The sequence below is a fragment of the Amblyomma americanum genome, chromosome 8, assembly GCF_052857255.1.
Source record: "Amblyomma americanum isolate KBUSLIRL-KWMA chromosome 8, ASM5285725v1, whole genome shotgun sequence".
Lineage (NCBI taxonomy): Eukaryota > Metazoa > Arthropoda > Arachnida > Ixodida > Ixodidae > Amblyomma > Amblyomma americanum.
In genome coordinates, this window is record NC_135504.1 from 75,115,091 (window position 1) to 75,141,743 (window position 26,653).

Below are 26,653 nucleotides of genomic sequence, written 5' to 3' on the forward strand. Positions count from 1 at the left end.
ACTAAAAAGCAAACTTCTTTTCCAGCCTTCATCTCACAGTGACCACCGGTTTAAGGTAGCCACTCCCTGTTGCCGTACCAATGTTCTCATTCATTTCTGCCAAAAAAAAAAACTTGCACAGAGTGGAACTGCCTTCCCCTCATCCATTGCCTTAATTGTGCATCCTTCAAGTCAACACTTATTGACTACCTTTTGTAACAGCACATTTTTATTTGTTAAAAATGTGCACGTCATGCTTTTTTACGAGTTTCTTTTTGCTTCGTACCTGCCCCCTCTTTTAACGCCCTTCCGGCCCCTGAGGGTATTGAAATAAATAAAATTTGATTCTCCGAAGAGCTCACACTTGACCGGTAGCAAAAAATGCGTTTATGAGTGACAGAACTGCCTTTTAAAATCTTCCTGTTAGTTGATTTAAACCAGTAATGTGCTTGCCGAAAAGGATGACTTGCCAGCATTTTTTTAAGTCACTGGCGGTGTAGCATAGCCTCTGGGATCCACTTACAAAAATGGATGCTGACGCTCGTATTTTACATGGAAAATCAGACCATGGTGGCAGCACCTGTACTTCATTTTTTGCTCTTTTCCAGCTTATAGAAGCCCCATTTTCGGCGAGAGTAGTCTATGGTTAGAGCACGATAGTCTATCGTTCCATTTCTATTCACCTCTTCCCTACCTCCTCCTCATCATCATCATCAGCCCGACTATTCCCAATGTAGGACAAAAGCCTCTCCCATATTTCACAAGTTGAAAGGGTTGAGACACCAAATTTCGACGCTATAAAAACCTTGTTAAGGGCTTCTAGCGCAATATTTGATGACCTACGAGCTTAGGAAAGATATCAGTGCATATAAGCAACATCACAGCACAGTAACCTGACATACTATGAACGACGACGCGCAACATCAGCCAAGTGCTGCGTTGGCCGGCGTTGGCAGTTGATGGGCTGATCAGTAGATATGCCGCCGCCGACGCACCAGCCAGCACCAGCACCGGCGGCCAAGTAAAACCTTCATGCCGATGAGACGACGCCCTGACTAGTTGCTGTTGTCTATACCTTATCTATATTCCAAATAAACAAAACGAGCGCCTACATTTCATATGTTCACACGTCAACACTCACCAGCAATACGAGTAAGCCTAGCAAGTCCGCGGGGTTCGTATGTGCGATGTCAGGAACTGTCGTGAGCGAGTTCACAAGTTATTCTCGCGGCAATGAAAAATTCTGGCGCCCCCGGCAAACTTCCATAGATTTCAGTGCCTTTGCCCCCTCTCAACAGCGAAAAGTTTTTAAAAAGCAGTCCCGCATTAACGAAAGTTTGAGGTAGTGATCTGCAAAATTTTTTCGGTACATCAGCCAGTTGGGAACAGTGGCAAAACTGCAGGAGCACACTCATCTGTCAAGTCGGGGCCATTCATTTCTTCCAACAAACGCCGGCGCGGCCATTGCTGTTTACTTTCTGTTGGTTCGGTAATGATGACGATAGCAACGAGATTTTTTTTTGTTCACTAAAACCAGCTTTTTGCTAGCCTGTCTGTTGGCAACTACACACACACGTGACGTTTCATGTGACGAAACCGGAGAAGTATCTAGGCAGAACAATGAAGCCTTCTTTTTCTTTTCACTACCACGGCCCTCACACGCCAGCCATGCTATCTCGCCATCCGCCTCATACATGCCGAATTCGCCCGTGACTTGCTTGTGTCCAGTGTTTTTTTTTGGCCTGTTGGTAATATGCCACCTCCTGCTAAAATGCGCAAGTTTTTGACACTGCAGGAAAAGTCTGCAATCATCGCCAAAGTTGCAAAAGGCAGAAAGAAGTCTGACATTGCGGACGAATTCAGTATCCCGTGCAGCTCACTTTCAACGATTCTGAAATCCAAGAACAGCATCATGGAGGCACTTCAGAACAGCGCGCTTGCAGAACAAGACTGTGGCAACGCCGGTCTAGTCTACAAAGATGTCGACAAAGCCGTATTCCAGTGTTTCCTCGTCAAGAGAGCGAACAAGATGCCTTTGTCTGGAAGCCTTCTGCAGCAGAAGGCGACTGACTTGGCGTGCATTCTGGGGCACAACAACTTTAAGACGAGCGCCGGATGGCTAAGCCGATATAAAGCACGGCACTACATCGTCGGCAAAGTGTTGTCGGGGGAGTCTGCGAGCATCAACACTGAAGCAGCATCGTCCTGGATGCAGGAAAGTTACGAAAGCATAATGGACGAATAATACAAGCCCTCCGAAATTTATAATGCTGATGAAAGTGGCTTTTTCTATGAAACGTTGACATCGAAAACGCTCGACCTGAAGGGACAAAAATGCCATGGCGGCAAGCTGAGAAAAAAGTGGGTGACCATTCTTTTGTGTCAATTATCGTGATCGGCCGGAGCAAGATGCCACGGTGCTTTAAAGGTAACAGAAGGCTTCAGGTGGAGTACACTTCTAACCAGAAAGCTTTGATGACACGCTCAAAAGCCTCCAGCTGGGTGGAAGCCTTTGATGCGGATATGCGGAAGCAGGGAAAATACGTCTGCTTTTTTTCTGCTTGCCACATTGAAGATGTTGTTCTGACAAGCGCCCACTTGATTTTTTGCTCTGAACTGAACATCCGGTATATAGCCTCTTGACCAAGGGGTTATTAAGAGTGTCAAGTCAGCGTGTCGGGGGAGACTCATCCGGCCGATGTTGTTGAACATCGAAATGAAGCGACCGAAGGAAATTGATCGGGGCATGGATTGCTTCTTCAGCCACCCTTGTCCAGAACTGCTTTAGGCACGCCGGTTTTGCGGCTGCTCAGCATGCCTTGGCAGAACCGGAAACAAGTGTTCCTGCAAGTGGTGACGATCTGCAGCCACTAACTGAAGCATGGGACGCGATTCACAGTGTCGATGTGATGGTGCCAGACGCTGTTGAAATGGACGACTTCTTGTGTGCGGACACCGCCTTGGTTGTGCAAGAGGAATTCAGTGATGACGCTATTACCGACAGTGTGCGCAAAGGAAATGAGGAGAGTGACGAGAGGATGGCGAAAATCAAGCACAAGGAAGGCAAGTAAACTCGCGTGATGTGCTTGACGCTTTACATGTTATCCGGACTTTCCTCGGTGACCACGACGACGACGAAGCTATGCATAGCTTATCAAGCTGCGAAGCCCGAGTCTTGAAGCTACTGCAAAGCAATGCGAAGCAGAGCAAAATAAGCAACTTTTTTCATTAAATATTGGTTCTCGAAAGTAATGGGTGTGCAAAAAAAATTTGGCCATTTTCGCCATTTTCGCGATAGCGAAATTCTCGCGAGAATGAAAAAGTTTTCCTTTCCCGGCGGTTTCATTATTGCGGGGTAGTTTGATAACCGTGAACTGAAATCGACAACTGATTACATCTGAGAATGCATATTTATCCAGCAGGAAGCACCAGTGCTAGACTGTGACCCAGTCTGCCAACGGGATGGAGCACCAGTCCTGTGCGGTGTCAACAAACTGGCTATGAAGCGTTCCCCAATCTGGTGCTCGCATTCATTCGCACTACTTGCAGTTATTGCGCTGCATAAAAAAGTAAACATACAACTGGCGCATAAGAGAAGGCCTAAGTAAGTTTAAACTAAGCAGAACACAGCTCACAATTCATGCCGAGCGAGCATGCCTGTACATATGCAGCCATGTGTAAAAAAAGTAGTGCTGAGGTGCCATCATCAGCGGTGCATTCCCGGGAAATTATGTACTCTCGCAGCAAATGCAGAATCGTTTAGAATTATCTTGAGGCATTCATTTAGTGAATGTACAGACTGTTTGCTTAGACAAGCAACAGAAAAAAAGCTCGCAGCAGATATTGTGGGCAAAGCGAAATGAAGACAGCGACGCGTACTGGTCTGCACAGACAGCGGGACATCATGTCATTGTAATGTGACCAGGGGATCGGTCGACTAACATGCTGTTGAAATGCAACACACAAACCGCGTGAGTAAGCAGCGAGCTGCTCGATTTAAGAACTCTGTGTTGTCCCTTGCTCTCTTGGCTTTTCTCGGCGTATCGTAGTACCGACCTAGTTTGCCGGCATTTCGAAAAGCACTGGTATGCACTGCATGTGTACAAATGCAGGCAATGCAGCTGACTGCGTCAACTTTTGGGGCCCAGGTGACCACGGCTGCTGCTCTTCCCTGGCCTGGCACTCACGAACCGAAATCTCTCACAGTAAATAATGCAATCACAGACTATTTACGGCACATATATGAATCGCGGAGCATGTATCACGCATCCTGGGGCAACACGCAAAGTTTGAAACAAAAAACATGCAAACCAAAAATTTGGTGTCTCCACCCTTTAACCCTACCCTGTGTCAGACGCGGCCACTTTATCCCCGCAATCTTTTTAATTTCAACCTCCCACCTAAATTTCTACAGCCCCTTAAGGACAAACTATTATCTTGCTTTCGCATTATATATGGCTTGCCTAAAGCCCATTTCTTCTGCTCGATTTCAACTGGCATACCATTAACCTGTGTTTGTTCCCTCATCCACTCTGCCCGCTTCCGGTCTCTTAATGTTACACCTATCACTTTTCTTTTCATAGCTCGCTGTGTTGTCCTTAACTTAAGCTGAACCCTTTTCGTTGGTCTCCACATTTCTGTTCCATAGGTGAGAACCAGTCAGATACAGCTGTTTATACTTTTCTCCTGAGAGATATTGGTAAACTGCCATTCATGATCCGAGAGAACCTGGCCAAATGTGCTCTACTTCATTCTTATTCATCTAGTTATTTCACTCTCGTGATCCGGATCTGCAGTCAGTACCTGCCCTAAGCCTACGTATTATCTTATCACTTCCAGCACTTTACTACCAGTTGTGAACTGTTATTCCCTCCAGAGACTACTGAACGTTATTCTGGTTGTTCAATAGGGGTGTGTGAATATTTAAACTTTTGAATATTTTTCGAATGGCATTTCCTATTCGATTCGCACTGCACTTTTACTATTCGAACTATTCCAACACTATTTGAACAATATTCCACAGGAATCAAATCGCAGCACTCCTAAATTGCACGCACTAGCCTAATTCTCATCATGAACCTCGTCTGGCCTCATTTACCGAAAAGGTTGAAGGCCGCCACTGTAAGCCGGCGCTGGTTTCGGCATGGCAGCTCAGCGCGCATTGACTAGAAACGGTGAAGATTAGTGCGAAGCGCAGGACCTGTCTGTAGTTGGTGGGTGCCTCGATGCAAACACAGCAGCACAGATGACACGGGGGCACAAATACGAAACCATACATCATTTTTGATTGGCACAAAAAGATGCAACGTGTAGAAACATTTTCTTAGAGGCTTTTTGGCCGTTATCACTCAGCTGGCAAAGCCATTGCGTGCCAGGGCAAGCATGAGCACCCGCGCATCACAAACTCAAATTTAGTGCACGGCTATCCCTTCTTATTGAAATATTAAGTATAGGTTTGCTTAATCCGCAAGTGACAAGAATGAAATGTGCTATCGAAATAAAAGGTGGAAGAGGTCGTGGAGCATACCTTCACATTTCTACCAAGTCCCACGCAGAGTGGCGACTACTGTCCATTTGGAGATGCCCTTTCGTTTCCCAAGGCTTATGTAGTCTTCTAACTGTTGCAACACTTAACATGCACTATGTGAAAGCTGCTTCCTATGGAGAGTTGCCATGCTGTAGATGACGGGTATTTATAATTAAATCTGATCAGATCAGGAAACTACATTGTCCAAACCGTGTATTTAAATAGCAAGACTATCATATGCTATCTCTGCGTCAAATTCCAGCCCGAATAAGCAAGCAGTTTAATCGAGAGAAGCTTTTTATGGCACGTGTTTAGCATTTCCAACAGTCTACATGCTGCACGCAAAACTAAATTACCAGCCAAAGTAAAATCTCATGGCCTAGACATTCGAAAATGCGACCTTTCCAAATGACATCACGGCACTGCAGAATCAGCCGGTGGAATAGAATTTCATTAGCATCACCCTAAAAACGGCCAAATATCGAGGTTCCCTAGTCCCGCATCAAACGTTATGCCACTGCATGGCAGCTGGTGGCATACTTTTGTTGTCATGCTAGGCCCGCGTTCCAGCCAGCTTTACAGAGTCCCGCACAAATACTTTGCTGTATTTTGTGATGTAGCATACTTTTGTAAGAAAGCTGGGCTAACTGTTGCTGGGACACTGGCTGTGACATGTTAGCTAGTGCAAATGAAACACTTTCGCTTTCATGCCTTTGACTGTGCCGGCTAACTTTACGAGCGCATGCGTGCCCGCCATTATGAGATGTATAGTTTAGTCTTCATGTGTTTGGTAGTGCGCGCTAGCCCTGGGAGTCATGCGCGAAACGCTGTGTGTTGTGAGAACATGCTTTAATTTTCACGCCTCTGACTGAGCGGACTAGCACTACGAGCGCGCCCGTCCATGCATTCACAAGATGTACTTTTGTCCTCATTCCTTTATGTGCGCGCTAGCTCTACGATGTGCTGTGCGACACGCTGAGCAGTGTCGTGCACAGTGCTTTCATTTTCGCGTACTTTTGTTTTCACACATTTTCACACCCCTGACTTTAAGTTGCATCCCCAGGCCTTTTGCAATTCCCCAGAGAGAGTGGAAGTGCCCACTCACTAGTGGGTGATGTCGAGCGCACCCGCCGTGGTTCTGGTGCAGAGTCATTTGTGTCCGGGACATCCTCACCATCCACTACCTCGGCAAGAGCAGCAGGTGGCAGAAGTGACGTTTCCAAGGTGCCCCAGTGGCCTCCGGAGCATTCTTGCGCTCTTGTGTGATACAGCACCTCCATCTGGTGGCCGTAGTCCATGGGCACACTATCGTCCACTGACACGTACAGCTCCGCATAGCTGGCATGCAGAGGAAAGTAGCAAGACATTTTTGGGGGTGAGCTGGCACTGGCTTACTAGCAGACGTTCATGCCTTAATGAAATGCGCCTGAAATGAAAAGGGCAAGCGAAGCACATGCGCAGGCATGCAGTTTGTCATTCAAAGATCAATCTTTATTTTTTTCTTTACATGTAGCTACAAATTGCTGCTTCCAAAAAGTCAGCCTCAGTCGCATAAAGAAGGCATGCCAAAGCACCCACTATCTTTTGTTTTTATGTACAGCCGTGAGCAAAAGCGGGAAGACCACGGCTCCGAGTGCGGGAGCGGCTGCGAAGCAGCACTGCGGCGTTTCTATCTCGCGCCACACGCTCTCCGAGAGCGTGCCCAGAGTGGCGACATACTTCGCCCTCGCTCTCGCGCACTTAACAAATTTTTCGTGTGGTGTTCAGCTACTCTGCGGCTGACTGCCTCAATGAAGGGGAACGCGCATCGCAAAGCGTCTGAAGAATCTGAAAGGAAAGTAAGGTGAACTGCTCCCCTCTTCCTCAGTTTTCGGCACGCCTTCACGGTTATGTGTCAATGCCGTGCCTGTATCGGCCAACTGTTGGAAGGCACGCGAGGCCTCGACTCTCGAATCATTAGGTAGAGATGAATACATCTAGGCGTAAAATGTAAGGCACTCTGGATCCTCGCTTCGAACACCCCCTTTAAATAAATACTAAAAATGTTCGGCACTCACAGACCCTTCTTCTGAACGTAACATTCAGCCAGTACTTAGTGAAGATGTCATTATTACATCAGCAGCTCGTAGAACCCCGACACGAAAAAACTACACAGCATGAAGTAGGTCACCCCACTGACTGCAACTGCGCAACGATAAGTTACGGTTGACAACAAATAAGGTGTTGCCATTTTTATGATTACAGCACTGGGACTGAAACATCACCATTGAAAATTACAGGGTGACTAAAATCGACTTGCGATTACATAAGGTATGTTGCTGCTAATTTTGACTATCAGTAGTAGCAGCAACTCGAAAACAGCTAATAGGGATGCAACACATAAGCAGTATAGTAGTAATAGTAAATAAAGGAATCAAGTCCTCGTTGGGGGCAAATTGTCGTTTGTACCATTTCACTGCTAATCCCTTACAAATGCATGCGAGTGTGCGCTAAATTTGGACAACGAGAATTCTGAGCCTTGTGTAACTGCGGCGAAGATGTGCTATATACTGGTCCAACTTTAAACACAGCCCATATAAAGGCGTTTTAACGGCACAAGCTAGCTACAGATCCGAGCATTTTAATAGCAAGACAGAGCTTTGGTGAAACAAGGCAAAGTGGTTTTATCAGTCGATCTCAATAGTGAGCCGCTGTCACGGCGAAGCTTTGCAACAACTTTCTGCACTATCTGAACCATCGTGCGGCTTCCACTCGCTGCTGGTCTTTGCCTTGTAATCATGCCCCGATTTGAAGGCTGTATTAGCCGTTGTCTCATGGCGAAAATGTCGCAGCATGGACGCGTAACCACCAAGGCGCGCGCGCTGAAAATGGAGAAATAGGGGAGCAGTTCGCCCTAATTTCCCTTCAGAGACTTTAGGCACTTTGCGATGCGTGGTACCCTTCTTGGCGACCGTCAGCTGCAGAGTAGCCGAACGCAGCACTAGAAATTTATCAAGCATGATAAGCCCCCGAGCGAGTGTGAGGGTGAAGTTTGCTGTCACGCGGGGCACTCTTGCAGTGAGCGTGCGGCGCGAGATAGCAGCGCAGCAGTGCAGCCCCGCAGCCGTGGTCTCTCTACTTTTGCTCACAACTGTACAACGCTTCCAAACTGTCCATGCCATCTTGTCCAAACTTTTGCCTACAATCGTTCCACTTTCAAACACAGCCATCCACATTTGTTCATATGTGCAGCTAAATGTGCACATTTCTCATCCTCCTCATTTCATTTTCAAGCGTGCTCCCTTAAACGGTCATTGATGCAATGTCCAGTCTGGCCATGGTCGGCCATTAACCTAGCTTGCTCAAAAAATACCAAATAATTAGCTGGCTGCAGATAATAAAAGCTTCCACTTGTGGCAGTCTCATTCATCGCTTTGGCTCAAATCTCTTGACAAGTGCAAAAGTGTTCTGCTAGTAAGGAATCCACTGGAATTTCTTTGTTGTAGCCTGTACTAAGGCAGTGCATGCATCACATGAAGTGGAAACCAGAGAGCACCTACAAAACTTTCAAAAAATTTGTGCTTCTGACAAGTCTCTTTTTCAGTTCTGCTGCACTAGGATGCACTTGTGTGAATTGTGCTGTGGAGAATGGGCCACAATTCTGTGCTTCTTGAACCCACCCACCAACACGCAGTCAACAATCTGCCAAACACCTGAAGGACATGCAATTTAATCAGCACACCGTGTGTCCGCTAAAAAAAGGTTTGGTTTTAGTTTGGTTTTGGTTTTGTGGGGCTTATCGTCCCAAAGTGACTCAGGCTATGAGGGACGTTGTAGTGGAGGGCTCCGGATAATTTCAACCGCCTGGGGTTCTTTAACGAGCACTGACATCGCACAGTTCACGGACCTCTAGCATTGCGCCTCCATCGAAAATGCCACAGCCGTGGCCGGGATCAACTCGAGTCTTTCGGGTCGCTACAAACAGCTACTCTGTTTGCTATACAAGTTTTCCCATAGCTCTCTAAATCAATCACTCTACATTACTCATCCGAACTGCATATCTCACCGCACTGCCCATCCGTTTCAGACTGCCTACCCTGTGTCCAGTGTACTGAAACTTTTTCAGGTCCCTTTTTCTCCAAACAATTGTGGACTGGAATGCCCTCGTCAATGATATCGCTGCCATCACGCACCAGTCTGTATTTTCAGATGCTGTAAGCACTTATATTTCAAGGCAATGTGTTGTACTTGTTGATGAATATTGCCGCATGCAAGAAGACGCCAAAGATGAAGACTTGGCCTACGAGCGCGAGGCAAGGAGAAGAAGAAGCTGAAGTGCGCAGGGACTTTTTCTGGTTAACCAGTAAACCGTTTTACCTTCAGCTCTCCTCGGAGTTCTACCGAGTCGTGACACTGGTGGAGGTGCGGGGGTATGCACAGGATTCCTTCCGGCAGACCACAGCGAGTCCCGGACATCGACACGCCTGTCCATCGCACTAGCCGCCGACGTCTAGGCCTTTCCCCGGAGTACAACCATCTACCAGGCGACTCCTCAAATGTCAAAGTTCGCCGCGTCTTCCAAGCCATGGCACCTCCCACCCCTACGTCGGTGACTCTTCACAACACCAAGGTACCAAAGTGCTTCCGTGGGAACGCGTTTGAAGATGTGGAAGACTGGCTCGACCAGTTTGAACGAGTGGCCAAGTTCAACCAGTGGAGCGTGGACCAGAAGCTTTGCAATGTTTATTTTGCACTTCAGGATACTGCTAGAACTTGGTATGAAAACCACGAGGCCAGCTTGTCCACATGGAATGACTTCCGCCGCCAGCTGGTGGACACTTTTGCCACTACTGATCGACGAGAGAATGCGCTGCGCCTGCTTGAAGTGCGCGTCCAGAAGCCAAATGAAAGCGTAGCTATGTTTGCGGAAGACATGGCTCGACTTTTTCACCGTTCCGACCCCGATATGACTGAGCAAAGGAAGCTACGACATCTCATGCATGGCGTCAAGGAGCAGGTGTTTGCCGGCTTGGTGCGCAACCCACCTCAAACCGTCAGTGAGTTCATCAAGGACGCTACAGCTATAGAGCGAGCAATCCAAAGACGGTGCCGCCAGTACGACCGACCCTTCACCGGTGTTCCACCGACTGCGGCGGCACTCACTGCAACCGATGGGAACACTCTTCGAGGCCTCATTCGAGAAATTGTCCTTGAGGAGCTGCAGCAAATTACTGCTACGAGCGTTCAGTCCCCAGAGGCCGTCGCAGCAGCCGTTAGGAAAGAGCTCCGGCATGCTCTGTCACCGTCTGCACCATACCACGAGTCTCATCCAGTTGACAGCGCGGCAGCCGTTTGCGAACCATACCACGTGCCCCAACCCAACAGCAACACGGCCGTCAACACGGCGTCTTACTATGAGCCGGAGCCGCAACCCGCGAGCTATGCAGAAGTCCTTCGTCGTCCGCCGCCAGACCACGCCCCACCGAGCTCAGCGAGCCGTCAGCAGACGCGGTTCTTTCAGGAGCCTCAGTGGGCACATCCGGGCCGCCCTCAGCCGCGCCGAACTGACCTGTGGCGCTCTTATGACAGCCGACCACTCTGCTTCTTCTGCGGACAACCTGGCCATGTGTATCGGTACTGCCGCTACCGCCAAGAGGGGCAGGCCTTTCCGCCTGGTTCTGCTCGACGCCATTTCGACGCTGGCCGTGCCCAACTCGAGGACTCGCCGCTCAGCAGGGAAGCCGACTCACCGCGCTTCCGCTGCCGCTCCCCATCTCCACGGCGTTATTCTTCACCGACACGTCGGAGCGATGCTGACGTTAGCAGACGGCAGACCCCGAGCCCTCGCCGGGGAAACTAACTGTTGCAACCAGTCGAAAAGTTTCAAAGCCCTCACTACCGCCACAACTGCCGACCGCAACCCATGCCTGTGACGCCTCTGTTCACATTGACGCTGCCGCACTACCACCGAAAATGCCGCCTACATTAGCGCCGAACATGCCGAACCAGATAAGCAGCCCCGACGACGAAAATGACAGCGCCGAGCTTACCGCACTTCCGCCGCAAATGCCGAGAGAGACGAGCAACCCAGACGACGTTGTTAGCGCTGGCCTCGCCGTTTGCATTGATGGGCTGGAGGTACACGCTCTGGTGGATACCGGGGCGGATTTTTCAATCATTAGTCAAAAACTGGCTGACAAGCTGCGCAAAGTAAAAACCGAATGGACTGGGCCAGTAATAAGAAGTGCTGGGGGTCAGCTACTGGCACCGACTGGGAAGTGCACTGCCCCCATAGGAATTGGAAACTCAGTGTTCGTTGGCAGCTTCGTTATCCTCTCAGACTGTTGCAAAGACCTCATCTTGGGCATGGACTTTCTGCGCCTTCATGGGGCTGTGATCAGCTTTCGGGACAACGTCGTTGCCTTCACCAAAAATCATGAAGACCTTGGTTATGCGCAAGTACCACTGATGCCCTTACGAGTTGACAATGAGGGGGTGACATTACCTCCGCGATCGTGCTCTCTTGTTGAATTGAAGTGCAACGTGGCACATACCGGCGATGGCGTCGCCGAACGGGCCGTCACCCTGATACTCAGCCGAGGTGTTTCTATAGCTCGAGGACTAGTCAGTTTGGCCAATGGGCACGCCGAAGTGCTGCTGACAAACTTCAGCGACGAGCGTCGACAAATTCCGGAAGGCACAACTGTGGCCTTCTTCGATAGCGTCCCAAGTGACCAAGACTATTTCGTGCTGCAACTGGACGGATCAGTGAGCAAGGCGCCCGCACCCATAGTCGATGTGAGCCCAAATCTGTCGTCTTCACAACGGGAACGTCTTTTGGATCTCATAGATCACTTTCGAGACTATTTTGCTTCAGAATCGCGGGTTGGCCAAACACCTTTGACCAAACATCGCATTATCACGGATGACGCGATTCGCCCGATTCGACAAAATCCTTACCGTGTGGCTCCGAAAGAGCGCGAGGCTATTCAGCATCAGGTGGCCGAAATGCTTCGAGACAACGTTATCCAGCCATCACAGAGTCCCTGGGCTTCCCCCGTGGTACTTGTTAAAAAAAGGACGGCAGCTTACGATTTTGCATTGACTACCGCAAGCTCAATCAAGTGACCAAAAAAGACGTGTACGCCCTCCCTCGCATCGATGACTCCCTTGATCAGCTACGAAATGTGCGTTACTTCTCTTCAATGGATTTGAAAAGTGGATATTGGCAAATTGAAGTAGATGAGAGGGATCGGGAGAAGACAGCATTCATCACTCCTGATGGTTTGTATGAGTTTAAGGTTCTTCCATTCGGTTTATGCTCAGCACCAGCAACATTTCAGCGGCTGATGGACACTGTGCTCTCAGGACTCAAGTGGCAAACATGCCTGGTGTATCTTGACGACGTGATCGTGTTTTCGGCCACCTTCGAGGAGCATCTACGCCGTTTGGTAGCTGTTTTTCAGGCCATACGATCTGCGGACCTCACACTAAAACCCGAGAAGTGCCACTTTGGTTACGAGGAGCTGAAATTCTTAGGACACGTTATTAGCCAAGAAGGTGTCCGGCCTGATCCCGAAAAGCTCTCCGCAGTCGCCAAGTTCCCAACACCTATGGACAAAAAGACGCTTAAGCGCTTCCTGGGGCTTTGCGCCTATTACCGTCGATTTATTGCTGGCTTCTCACGAATTGCCTGGCCATTAACTTCACTGACACGTGACGACGCTGTCCTTTGCTGGGGTGAAGAAGGGCACCAAGCTTTTAATGAACTCCGGAGACGCCTACAGACGCCACCTGTCCTGGCGCACTTTGATGACGACGCCCCTACCCTGCTTCATACCGATGCAAGCAATGGGAGTTTAGGTGCTGTATTGGTGCAGCGCCAGGATGGGGTGGAAAAAGTGATTGCTTATGCCAGCAGGACTCTGTCTAAAGCTGAAGCGAACTACTCAGCAACAGAAAAAGAATGCCTTGCAGTTGTATGGGCGGTTATGAAATTCCGCCCTTACTTGTACGCTCGCCCCTTTCAAGTCATTAGCGACTATCACTCTCTCTGTTGGCTGACGAACTTAAAGGACCCTTCAGGGAGACTCGCGCGTTGGAGCCTTCGGTTACAAGAGTTCGACATGACGGTTATTTACAAATCCGGAAAGAAGCATGCGGATGCTGACTGCCTTTCGCGGACATCAGTCGGACCCTCCACAATGACCGATGAAGACACTGCTTTTTTAGGAGTCATAGATGACGCAACTCTTGCCCAACAGCAGAGAGAGGACCAGGAATTGCTCCCTCTTATTGGTTTCTTGGAGAAGCGAACTACGGATGTGCCTAAGATTTTCGCCCGCAGCCTCTCGTCATTCTTTCTTCGCAACGACGTAATTTACAAGAAGAACTTCCGTCCTGGGGGGAACAGTCATCTACTCGTCGTCCCAACAGCTCTTCGCACAAAAATCTTGCAAGCGTGTCACGACGAGCCAACCACCGGCCACCTAGGCTACACCCGCACGTTGGCTAGAGTACAGCGCGGATACTACTGGCCGAAACTACGGGCGACAGTGAAGCACTATGTACGGACGTGCGTACACTGCCAACGTCTTAAATCACCCCCTGAAAAACCAGCCAGTCTACTCCACCCTCTTCAAGTGCCAAAGACACCTTTCAAGCAAATTGGCATGGACCTCCTGGGACCATTTCAGACGTCTACTGCAGGGAATAAATGGATAATTGTCGCCACCGATTATCTAACTCGCTACGCGGAGACAAAGGCTCTGCCCAGGGGTACCGCCGCCGAAGCAGCTCCGTTCTTCGTTGAGAACATCATCCTCAGGCATGGCGCTCCGGCACTCATTATAACTGACCGAGGAACTGCCTTTACGGGCGAGCTTTTGGAAACCTTCCTCCGCCTCAGCGGTACCAGTCATCGTAAAGAGACGGCCTATCACCCCCAAACCATTGGATTGACGGAACGCCTCAATAAGACAATCGCAGACATGCTCTGTATGTACGTGGACGTAGACCACAAGAATTGGGACGAAATTCTTCCCTACGTCACGTTCGCCTACAATACGGCACAACAAGACACCACTAGCATGACGCCTTTCAGCCTTCTTCATGGCCAACCAGTGACAACTATGCTAGATGCCATGCTGCTCCAGAATGCCGACGGCGACGATGTCGATCAGGACGCCGAGGAATTCGCACAGCGTGCAGAGGAAGCTCGTCAACTAGCGCGTGTGCGCATCAGAACTCAGCAGGAGGCTGACGCACGATGCTACAATCTTCACCACAGACCCCCTGAAGCCGGGTCTTTAACGTGAATAAAGTGAAGTGTAGTGAAGCAGCATAGGCCATGTCATCACAAACAACTAAACCTGCCTTGCTCATATACATCTTCGAGCTACAAAGAATACTGGGAATGTAACACTGCATCAGCCAAATTAAAACTCTTGGAAGACCAGCAAGTGCCCCAGAGGCACGACAGGCTAGTAATAAGGCAGCCTCTTTCGAAGAGCCCTCTTTCCTCAAAACACAAGCAAGACATCAATTTGCACACGTGTGTGTGTCACTGCTAATTCTGTGAGGAAACTGACCGCTTTAGCCAAGGTGCACAGTCACCATTAGCAGCTGAGCCTGCTGCAAGACAAGGGCCTTTATCAATGACCTTCAATTCTGGGTTTTAAATCGGGACATGAAAAGCACTCTCCACAGCTTAATAATACTGTAATGAACACACTACAAATGGTAGGTTGCACAAAGAAAATGAAACTAAAGAAGCACTAGTATTAAGTATTAAAGGGACTCGGAAAAGGGCTCCGAAAGGGGCTCCAAAAGTTGTGGTGTGCCTGGGATGTTTAAGGGCGCTGATTCACGAATATCTTCCAGCAAGAATTTTTTTTAATCTGCTCTGTAGAAGCCGAATTACAAACAGTCAAAATTTGATTTTCAGCGCCTTCGTGCCTTTCCTTCTCCTCTCACCACTTTTTGCATGCTGAAAGGTCAGTGCTCCTCTGCCAGCCCCATCGCCCGGTTTGGAGCTTCCTGATCCGCCGGAGCTACACGACTTACTGGCCGCAGCCATGGTAGCTGAGTGACGACTGAAAGAATCTAAGCAACAGCCGTCTCTGAACGGATATATGCAGGAGCGTGTAACAGAGGAAGGTGCGAGCATGAAAAAGTTGCTGGAAAGGGCTTGCCAACTTTTGCACATGAGTGTGGATTCTCAAGTGCGTGTAGGAGTATTATATGGCTCAGATGTTCATGACAACACAATAAAGTGATTGAGCGAGTTGACGTGCTCTCCTGCGAAGGTGTTTCGGAGCCCCTTTAAAAGAAAGTTCAGTTAATCAATCTGAGCTTGGCGTGGCCACCTTTACGTATACACCACAAAGGTATTCCATGGCATAGCTGCCCCTTGGAATGTGCAATGGCGTCCCGGGGCACTGCTAACATGGACAGTGCCTAACATTAGTCCAGAAGCACCATTCGGGAGGTGCACTTCTATATCTTATCTGATACAACTCAAAAACACAGTGGCTTCTCCTCATCAAAGGACTCCCTTCCAGCCACTGACATTGGCTGATTCTTTATGACCTGCTAGCGTGACAAAGCAGGGAGCGGCACCACCATGGAGAGAGGGGTGTATCCCCGACCATAGAGGGAAAGGATTATCCTCTTTCATCTACCACTCTGTCTTTTGTCACACTAGGTTTGTTGCCCACCCCTCAGCCCTTCAGTTTTTATATTTTCAAAGGTGCCATATTTGTTGCCACTGGCTGAAGAGAGCGCATATCCCATGGCAGCATAGGTGTCGCATGTTCTTTCCGCAGCGTCTACGTGAGACCAGCGAGCGGATAGAAAACATGCGACAGACGCGCCGCTGTGCGACACAAACTCGTAGATGTGGCTAGCACTATCTCTCCAGTCATGAGGCTTCAGTTTCACCCGTGTGCAGCCCCCCGAAAAAATGGAAGGGGCACTTAAGGTCCGCCTTAAGGGCGAGACATAATAGTGTTAATGGTTTAACGCCCAGGTATACAGATGTGGCCATTCAGTACTTTACATTCATAGATTCCTTGGAGTCCTCATACCCCTCCTGGCACAGTGGTGCAGCAGTTAAGCAATGCGCCACAGCCCTGGCAGTGTCAAACACAGCCACCGGTGGGGCCTGCAAGACAAACGTTGCTCACCTGGAGCATCCTCTCGACCAAACATTAATTTAAATGCTACCTGCCACGGCGGTCAGTGTGCTCAGAATCCAGTGGGCAGATTCTGATAACCTCACAAGGTCAGGTGACCTAGGTGACACACCTGCCACCATAGTTCCTTTTCAGATTTTTCGTGTTTTCGTAAATTTTTTGCTCACCCTGTACGGTAACCTAAACCGTTCTACTGCCAAGCACCCCCACAGTTCAGCACTGCTTCAAAAACATGAGTGCCAGTCAGTTGAGGGCATCGTTTGAGGACATTATGCTTGAGACAGTGCATAAGCTGGGCACATTACATGCAGCATATGAAGAATTATCATGAAACTTCAACTCACTTCAGCTGCCGGCTGCAGGAACTTGCAGAAAATTCGTGACATGAGCTTTCAGCACTTTCCACACTGCTGACATGCTCAGGCGTGTTGGCACGTTCATCATGAGGCTCATCTGCATCTTCGTACTGTTCTTCGTCCTCTGCATCACAGGAGGAGTTGAGGGCTGCCAAGTCCTTCTCCACAGAGAACGATGAGTGGGCACTTCCACTTGAAGAAGAGAGCGAGTGCCGGTTGGGACTGGTCGACACTGGCACAAAAAAGCAGTCACCTTGGTACGAGTCATTAACAAAGGTTATGCCAGACTTTGGTGAGCTCCATGCAGTGGGAAAAGTTTTGCTCTTGGGCACAAAACTAACTGGGGAGGCAGGCGCAAATTCTTCACCTCCATCATCCAAGGCATCGGCAAACATGTCGTCAGCTGCAGTCTCCTCCGCCGAATCATCCTCCTTCGGCACGTTAGGGACATCGTTTAGGGTATTGTCGGCAGCATCGTCCTTAGTGTGTGATGGATTTTTGGTAATGGTGATTCCATCAAAGGGATTCCATGCAAGAAAACTTGATGGCCCATTCCACCTGGTGAGGTTGGAAGAACTGCTGACAGGAACATTAAAAATGTTTCTCACAGTTTCATGTGCAGCAAAAGTGTCCATCTGAGCCGGACCCCCCATGTAGTCTTTGAACACATGAGACACAAAGTGCGGACCAACACTGCTACACTTATCCAGCAAACTCTGTGCTTGGCCAGTTTTACCAGGAACCTCTAGAGGCCCAGGAACTGTAGGTGTTTCTTTCTGGGCACCAGTGTTCCCACCCATGAGTAAATACAATTCTGGATAACTACAGTCGTATGCAAAGGCTGCCTGGACACTTTCAGGTGAGGTCTTAGCGTGGCCTGTTTGGCCGCTGCTGTCACCGACACTGCAGTCATCCGTCCGCATGCCGGCCTCACTGCTAACCCCACTCCAATCCCTTGCCACAAACGCTTGTGAAACTCCCAAGCTTTGTACGACATCAGCTGGCTCCCCAGCTGTGTGCATTCCACTACTTTCTGGGTTCTCCTGGAACAAGGCCCTGTTGGAAGATTTCTCGGGCTCACCAACAATCTTGACATTGACACCATCCAGGGCATTGCTACCGTCCCTGCACCGTTCTTTCCACAGCAGGAGGGCCAGGGATGGCCTCTCGACTACGAACGATCGTGACCGGCACAGGGAGGGCACTGACAGTTTGGTCGAAAAGCAACCCTCCGTGACTGGTGATGTGACCGGTGTCACCGTGGGCATTTCCATGGGCGTCATCACAGGATTCACCACTGATGTCACCAGTGTTGTCACTGGTGACTGGCACAGGGAAGGCAAACACAATTTAGAGGAAAAGCAAGGCTCCCCAGCTGGCGACGTGACCGTGGGCATCTCCACAGGTGTCGTAATGGGTGTTGCAACGGGCACTGTCATGGGCGTCGTCACAGGGGTCACAATAGACATTGTCAGCAGTGTTGTCACTGGCTTCACATTGGTGCTTGCAACCAAGTCCTTTTCCACAGGTGGTCCTGCTATGTCCACTTGAGGAACTGCATGAGACAATGAATGATTCTTTAACCGCAACTGCCCAAAATACGTAAAAAATGCACTCGTTGAATACTTGGTGGATCGTTTGAATGTGTTACAGCCAAATGTTCGTTATATCTAAAGTTGATATTCTAGAGTTCGTTATATCCACATAGGTACACGTAGGTTCTCTACATCAAAGGTCCAGGCTCATACCATATTTACATGATTGTAAGTCGACCTATTTTTCAAAATTTGAAAATCCGAAGTGGGGGGGGGAATTGAAACCAAAGCATCGCACCATAAACAAAGTCGAGACAAACGAGATATCAGACATGCTACAGCATGGTTGCATTTTTGCTGCGCGGCTCCATCGCATCGCTCTTAGTGCTGGTTGGCCTTGAGCAGCTGCTAATGTGCAGAACCGGCATCCTCACCCCGCATGAAGTGGCCGATGGTGGCCGTCGATAAGCAGCAAGCCGGCACCAGACCACTCCTCACACGTGGCCGCAGATTGCGGCTGCTGATAAGCGGCGGCCCGATAATGCTTTCGCATTCTACTCTAAATAGGCGTCATTCAAGTTTTTCAACTTTCAAACTTTCAACTTTCACATTCAACTTTCAACCGCGCACTCGGCACTCAAGGAAGCGTCGATAGTTGATGGAAGGGCCGCTGTTCCAATCGCGGCGACACCGCCACTCGGAACTGCAGCGGCGCCGGGGAGTGTCAGTAGCCGACGGAAGAGCGAATGCCACTCAAGCGTAGTTTCTCTGTGGCTCTGACGCATTTGACTACTGCCGGCCACGTCAGCTGCGTTTCACAAGCTTTTAATGTAGTGCTTCGTCATTTGTCATTTGTGCTCCGGGTGTGGTAAGCGACCGGCGCTCGTTTACGGCTACATTCAAGATGGCTGTCACTCTTTACGCCGAAGAAACAAACAAGTGAGCGCCGGACCGTAAGTTCAACATTCGCAACAGGTGATTCAGGTGTGGCAACTGCAGCGAGGCAAAATTTTCAGCTGTTGCACACGATGTCATGATTTGGCTGTTTGCGAAGTGCGGGATTTCGCAGCACGACGATGTTAGAATGACGAGCTATGGGATCGCAGCAGTGATCACGATGGCAGCGCTAGTTGGATGATGGCGCAAGTGTGGACGAGTAGTCCAGTGACTAATACTTTTGAAATGTGCCCACGGGCGCGCCCACGCGCAGCAGCCGACAGCGGCTGGTGATAAGTGGAGGCCGGAGGATAGTGCTATCGCGTTCTATTATTAAAGGCCAGGCATAAACGACCTCCAAGTTTGTATCTTTTTCAAAAATGTGATGTGGGGGTCGACTTACATTTGAGTCGACTTACAATCGTGCAAATACGGTAAGTTCCTTACATCTGAGGTGACATACTTAGGTTCGTTATATCAAAGGTTAGCACACGAAAGGTCGTTATATCAGAGGTGAATACTAAGGTTCATTACATCCAAGGTAGTATAATAAGCTCGTTCATAGCCCGACAGCCAGCATGCCACCTGCCACTCACTACTGGCAAGACAGCCGGTAGTCATTTCTGCTTGCAGAGATCCTTCTAATGACAATGCACTCAAAAAAAAAAATCCCACTCAGCTAGAGGCACACTGCTTATATGAAGCTGAGCAGGAAGTACGACCTGGAAACCACAGAGATGCCAGTCTAGATGTGACCAACACCCTTTTGCTTGGTTTATTTTGGTTTGGTTTATATGGGTTTAACGTTCCAAAGCGACTCAGGCTATGAGAGATGCCAACACCCTTTTGTATATCATCACTTATTCATGGCTGGCATGAAAACCTGAAGCGTGCAAAGATACTGCCAGCACTCAGCTTAATCATGAATCAGTAAAAAGAAAATTGCTTCGTAGATTTCAGCAAGGCGTTTGATACCCTCAATCATAACACCCTCTTTGCAAAACTTGAACATTATGGTATACGTGGCCATGCCCTCAACCTTTTCAAGTCATATATGTCCTCGCGTTCACAATATATTGTCATCAATAACTGCCGCTCTGATGTCCTACAAATTTCAAATGGAGTGCCACAGGGTAGTCTCTTGGGTCCTATACTTTTTAACTTATATATAAATGACATCACTAATATAAGCAACGAGATAAAATTTACTATTTATGCTGATGACACCACTTTGTTCTGTTCCTCCACTGACATTAACCAATTCAGCGAACTTAGTATTGACTACTCTGAAGGAATGGTCATCCTCAAACTCCTTGACAGTAAATAAGGAAAAAACAACGGCGATAATATTTCATGCTAAGGGCAAGTTGGTAGAGAATGCACCGCCTGTCTTTTTCAGTGGCGCACAAATTGAATATGTTGAATCATTCACATCACTTGGCGTAGACTTTACCCCATCAATGTCATGGGATGCTCACATAAACAAGGTCTGCATCAAGCTCTCTAAATTCATAGGTATCGTCTCTCGCCATAAATATATCTTACCTACAAAGACAAAACTTGACCTTTACTATGCATTCTTTTTTTCATACTTAGGGTACTGCTATTTGGTATGGGGAAATACTACAGTGTCCGATTTGCAAAAACTTTTTCTTCAACAGAAGAAAATGCTACGAGTCATTACAAATTCCTGCTATGACGCCCCAACTCGCCCCATTCGAATAAAATACAAAATAATTCCAGTTCCTAGGTTGTTTGAGTACAGGTTTGCCTGTTTTTATAAAAAACAGACTGCAAGAGATGACCCCTTTTTGTCCCGTATTGTGCAGCTGGTACCACACAACACGCCGTATACCACTAGAAACGCTGAAATGTTTTCGGTACCCAGATGTAGAACAAACTATGGTTTTGCTATGCTGAAATATATACTACCAAGATGTTTGAACTCTTCTCTTTATAACAATATAAACACAATGTCTTTTCGTGCACTTCGTGAAACTTTTATTGATTAGGTTGTATTAGTACTGAAATACATATGTCGACTGTTTTTTTTTTCCTTGTCATTGTTTAATATATCTAACCCCCTACCTGCATTATAGCACAATCTGTTTTGTTTGAGATGTGAATTGTTATTTGTATGCCGCAGCTGTCATCGTCGACTTTTTCGGGTGACGAAGCCCGTCAAGCGGTTATTGTGAACCACTTTTATTTCGTCACCCACGCTTTCTGTAATGGCAAAAAGCGAAATAAACAAAGTGCAAAGAACTTCTTTCTACTCAGCAAGGTTAAATATGGCACATGCAATGTAACTAGGAATTTAAAAATACAGCGCACTCCTGCTCAGAACTGTCCTGCTCAGAACTGGTCCCTTCAAGTTTGTCTTAAAGGAAGTCCACTGGTATGCTCTAACTGCTATTCAATCTGATTTCATGGCATTTTGGTTTATGTAAAACACTTTGGATCTACTGAACACTGAGAAGTGTATTTCACACACACAACTCGTGTAGGCATCCTGTAGCGAGGCCATCGAGGAAAAAAAAAAATAAACGAACAAACGGGACATCAGCGAGCACTTTGCACAGCCCCATGAACCAGCGCTGTCTTCGCTGCTGTTTTGCTGATGTGACAGAACCCCCGAGCAGACGAGCAGTTCCACCACTGCGATCCTTCACGGGGCGCTGAATAACCGTCTGGACGACATACGTGTGATATTACTAATGATGCCCCTTCTCCACCAGACCTACCCTCACTCGCCAGAGAGAGGGCGATGGAACTGGACGACCAACTGTCGGCATCGTCCTCCTTGCGGTCCGAGTTTGGGCTGCTGGGCACCAACGTTGCCGAGGACCCCGTGTCCGTGGTGGCGCCCGACACTGCTCCACCAAGCCTTGTCCCAAGGGGGACGGAGGGAGGCATGGGTGGAGCCCCGCCACCTGCCAACACCGTGACACAAAGAAAATGAAATAGAGCAAAAATAAAGGCAACATCTCAGCAGGCTCCAACTACTACACTCCATTTCACATTCAGCAAAATCTCGTTGATACGATCATGGCAGACATGAATTTCAAGATGACACGATGGTACAATTTGCAGAACTTCAGGTGTTACTAGCAATTCTCTCTATCCTCCGGGTGATACGACCCCGGGAGCTGTAACAAGACCCGCAACTATACTTCATCTCACAAGTCATTTGCAGCACTGTGCATGGTAGAGCTCTCTTGTCCACTCAGGATGACAACAAATAGTCCCTCAAATACCTGAGCATTACTGTGAGTACGTTTTAAACAATTGTTGTAATAATTGAAAAGGCAGTTCTGGATGGTGGTTAAGAAAAGCTGCATGCGTTTCATTCCCAGGTTAAATTAGCAGAGAAAGTCCACTGAGGAGGCCGGCAGCACAGCGGTGTGCAGTCATTCCTAAACAAGGCGTCCGTCGAGTCTCGCAAGTACAGCAGCTGGGCACTGGTGCCGTTTCCTTCCCAGGATGGAGCCACCAGCCAAGGAGGAACACATCTTGTAGAGCACACCGTTCTGCTTGATTCTGATTGCCAGAGCCTTCACAGTGGTGCAAACGACTTGTGAGATAAAGTAGTAAAATCCTCGTTGACACATTCCCGGTTCATATGATTTCCAGGTTCATACACTGAAAATCTCTGGCATTAAAAATGACCCACAGAGTTCCACCATCTTTCTCCCGATCATACATTCCCGGATAATACAATTTCCGGCTATGTTTAAAGTTCCGTGAATTCTAGTCTAATTATACATTTAGTGACCAACCACCCATGTGCAAACATACAAATGGGCTGAATACGGGGAGTCGAAACAATTGCAACAGATATTGTGAATGAAGACGAGGTGAACGAAGTGTCTCGGAGATGCGCATGCTCCGGGATTGGGTGCTCAGTGCTGTGCTGTGTGCGGGCCTCGTGCTCTCAACCTGTGTGCTGCGACCGGGTTGTTCTTGCGTCATTCTCGCCTTGGGCCGCATAACACTATCTTTCCACTGGGAGAGCGACACAAATGCTACAATAGACACAATCATCATCACATATTTTGCTCGACGGCTCACACAGGCACTATATAAAGTGGTGTTGCAGATAGATTAAATAAATAAGCACGGTCAACACACCGAAATACGGCCATGATATACCAGGTGATCTTTTTTAATATATACAGATCTTTATTTTATCAACAATGAGTAATAAGTCTGTGCGATCTGCGCAGTTGGATGGTACAGCAAGGCAGACGTTCTGCACACGTAGAGTTCAACTAAAAAAAGATTAATTCACGATTAACTAATCAACTTTTAAATCTTTGGTTTCAGGGCACAAGAATATACTGCGAAATTGAAGGTTGCCGACATCGAGGCAGAGGCCAGTTTTTTAATTCTCTGATTTGGCATTGTGGTTCGAAATATCAAGCCTCAAAATTACGCTTCGTAAGCTCACTGCGCCAGCTTCCCCACATCGCATATTTACAAAATACTGTCGCTACACATGGTATCATCGCCCAAAGCACGTTTTCTTCTACCTCCGCTTTTGACTCGGAGGCGTGGGCTGGATATGGTTGAAGGGACATTTACAATTTTCTAATCGGATCAGCAGCTTTAAGAAACTGAAAGTGATGGCAGTGGACGTTGCTTAATGTGTTTTACTTATTTTCCTTTTTTTAATTAAAGATGGCTGCCAAGGTGAGAGTCACACCTGTCAGTGCAAGTCTTGCGCACTGTTAAAACACTTGCCAGGTCCAAACAAGAGAAAGGCCCCGAAAAAGCTTCAAGGGTTTGTGTGGTGCCGACCCTCGAATGTGCAGGACTACACTTCATAACGCCTGTCTCAATCACAAATTGACTGGATGCCAGAAAAGCAGATGCTTGAAGTTAAATACAACCACACATTACCATGGCATGTCCTCTGTTTGTTGGCAGATTGCAATTATGACAGCACTGGTTTTTGAACACCTGATTCTGCTGAGCCATTCTGTGCAAGGAAAGAGGCCTCCTCGCTCCTGCAGCTTCCCCATGTTGGGTGTGCTGCCATATCATTCGGTGCCGACTGAGTAGTTCCGGCACGAATCAACCAGGGGAAGTAAGGGGGGGGGGGGGGGGGGGGGGAGGGGTGGGGGGGGGGGGACGCATGCACTGTGTTCCCCTACCCTAAGTGAAGAGGGGTCAAGATCCCCCCTGTCTCTCCCATGATTTACGCCACGTCACGCAACATAAACCGAAATGCAGCAATAGCTATTCGTAACATTGGCATCATTGCAGTGCTACGGCGCAAGGAGGCGAAGCATAAAAAAAAAATACTGATCTTTCCACAACATTTATTGACTATATGTCAAAAGTAGACGCGCTACAGAAAACTGTCGGCAGTCTGCTGATGAAGGTAGATGATCCAGAAAATACAAGTAGGCGGAACAACCTAATTGTGTTCAGCATTAAGGCAACTAAGGACGAACAACACCAGAACCTTGAGGAAACGGTATCCAAGGATATTCTTTTGGACTTGCTCAAAATTTCACATGTGGCTCTGAACATATCCACAAAATCGGAAGGCCGTCCGAGGACAGATGCAGATCAGTTATATTTAATCTAGTTGACGGGAGGGACAAGGCGAAAATCCTCAAGAACTGCAGCAACCTGAAAAACTCGTGATACAGTATATCGGAGCATTTTTCAAAAGCCTTGCGTTCAATCAATACGAAAAAAGCTTTGGGAAAGCAAGAAAGAACAGAGTAAGAATAGTGCCTAAGTCATGCTTACATCTGACAAAGTTAAAATAAACGTGAAACTGTATGGGACGATGCCCGAGAAGAAAAAGTGCTCTGTGCTTCCACGTGACAGAACCAATCCAGGAATGGCGGCGCAAAAAGTGTCATGCAGAACTCAGGAAAAGCAATAACAAACCGACCTTGAACAAATTTCCCGTCCTTAATACATGCACATAGTAAAAAAAATGCGACGAGCTTGAAACCCTCATTTTTACACGCGACCGCGACATTGCTGTTATTACAGAAATGTGGTTTCACGATACAATCCCGAATTAAGCTAACCTACCTAATCAATACGATATCGTTTGTCACGACCGCACTTCAAGGAGGGGAGGTGGGCAATCGTGATATGGAGAGGAATAGACTACACACTTATAGCTTGCCACATGAACACTGAAATAGTCTGGGTAGGTTTCCATCTTTTCCAGCTCAGCCTTTTAGTCGGAGCCGTTTACCAGCCGACGGCTGAGAGTTCAGTGCTAGAAGCCCTGCATAATTTTTTTAATGAACATACTAAGCGTTGTAGTCTTGCTGTCATGTTATCATGTGCGGTGACATCAAAAAACTCATCTGGACCCGATGACATCCAAAATGCCTTCCTCTACAGATATGCACTGAATACCTGTTCGCTATCTTCACTGAAAGACAGAAGCTCCAAATGATTGGCAAATGGCTAAGGTCCATATTTATAAGGTGCTAAGCTTTGCGTGAAAAACTAGAGGTCACTTTCTTAGCTATGTACTTCTAGTAGGAACACTTTCTTTTAAAGCATATAAGCTCATTTCTAGAGGGCAGCACTTTTTTTCAGGAAAGTTTATCGAAAGTGACGCAGCTGATTCATATCACAAATGAAATTATGATGACACTAGAAAATAATGAACAGCTAGACTTAATTTTCATTGATCGGGTATCACACTGAAACATGTTAAAAATAACGATGTTATTGAACAACCAGCAAGTCGTGCAGTGCCTAGACTTTCACCTTAAACAACGACACCAGTTTGTTCAGATATCAGATTCCAATTCCACATCAACACCAGTCCTTTCAGGAGTCGCCCAGGGCTCAGTCCTTGGGCCGCTTCTCTTCCTTATTTATTTGAACGACCTGTCCTTCACTTCACAAGTGCGCTGTTGATTCTTTACTGACGACTGTGTTATACACCTAAGCATTACATCTGCCGAAGACCAGACACATTTAAGTGACTACCTAAAAGCAGTTTCCATACCGTAAAAGAAAGAACCACTTCTGTGCACCTACCAAACCAGCAGCCTTCCGATAAGCCCATTTGAGCAAATGAAACACCTCGAAGTAACGATAACTTGAACTGGAGCATACATATTAAATCCGTTGTTTCAGCAGCATTCAAAAAGCTCT

The 26,653-nt window shown here is 47.8% G+C and overlaps 2 protein-coding genes across 6 annotated transcripts in view; one reads left to right on the top strand and one right to left on the bottom strand.

Annotated features, from left to right (window-relative positions):
• LOC144101936 (uncharacterized) overlaps positions 1-26,653 on the bottom strand; it is a 97,198-nt gene that overhangs the window by 43,991 nt on the left and 26,554 nt on the right. For all 5 annotated transcript variants that reach the window (XM_077635171.1, XM_077635170.1, XM_077635172.1 and 2 more), the window contains 3 exons: positions 22,252-22,440; positions 17,025-18,591; positions 6,612-6,844 (listed from right to left, as the gene is read on the bottom strand). In XM_077635171.1, the coding sequence (XP_077491297.1) occupies positions 6,612-6,844; positions 17,025-18,591; positions 22,252-22,440 (1,989 nt within the window). The remainder of the gene's footprint in view (positions 1-6,611; positions 6,845-17,024; positions 18,592-22,251; positions 22,441-26,653) is intronic.
• Positions 20,968-21,620, top strand: LOC144101937 (uncharacterized). The gene has a single exon (XM_077635174.1). It carries the CDS (start codon positions 20,968-20,970, stop codon positions 21,517-21,519), a length of 552 nt encoding a protein of 183 aa, XP_077491300.1. The 3' UTR covers positions 21,520-21,620.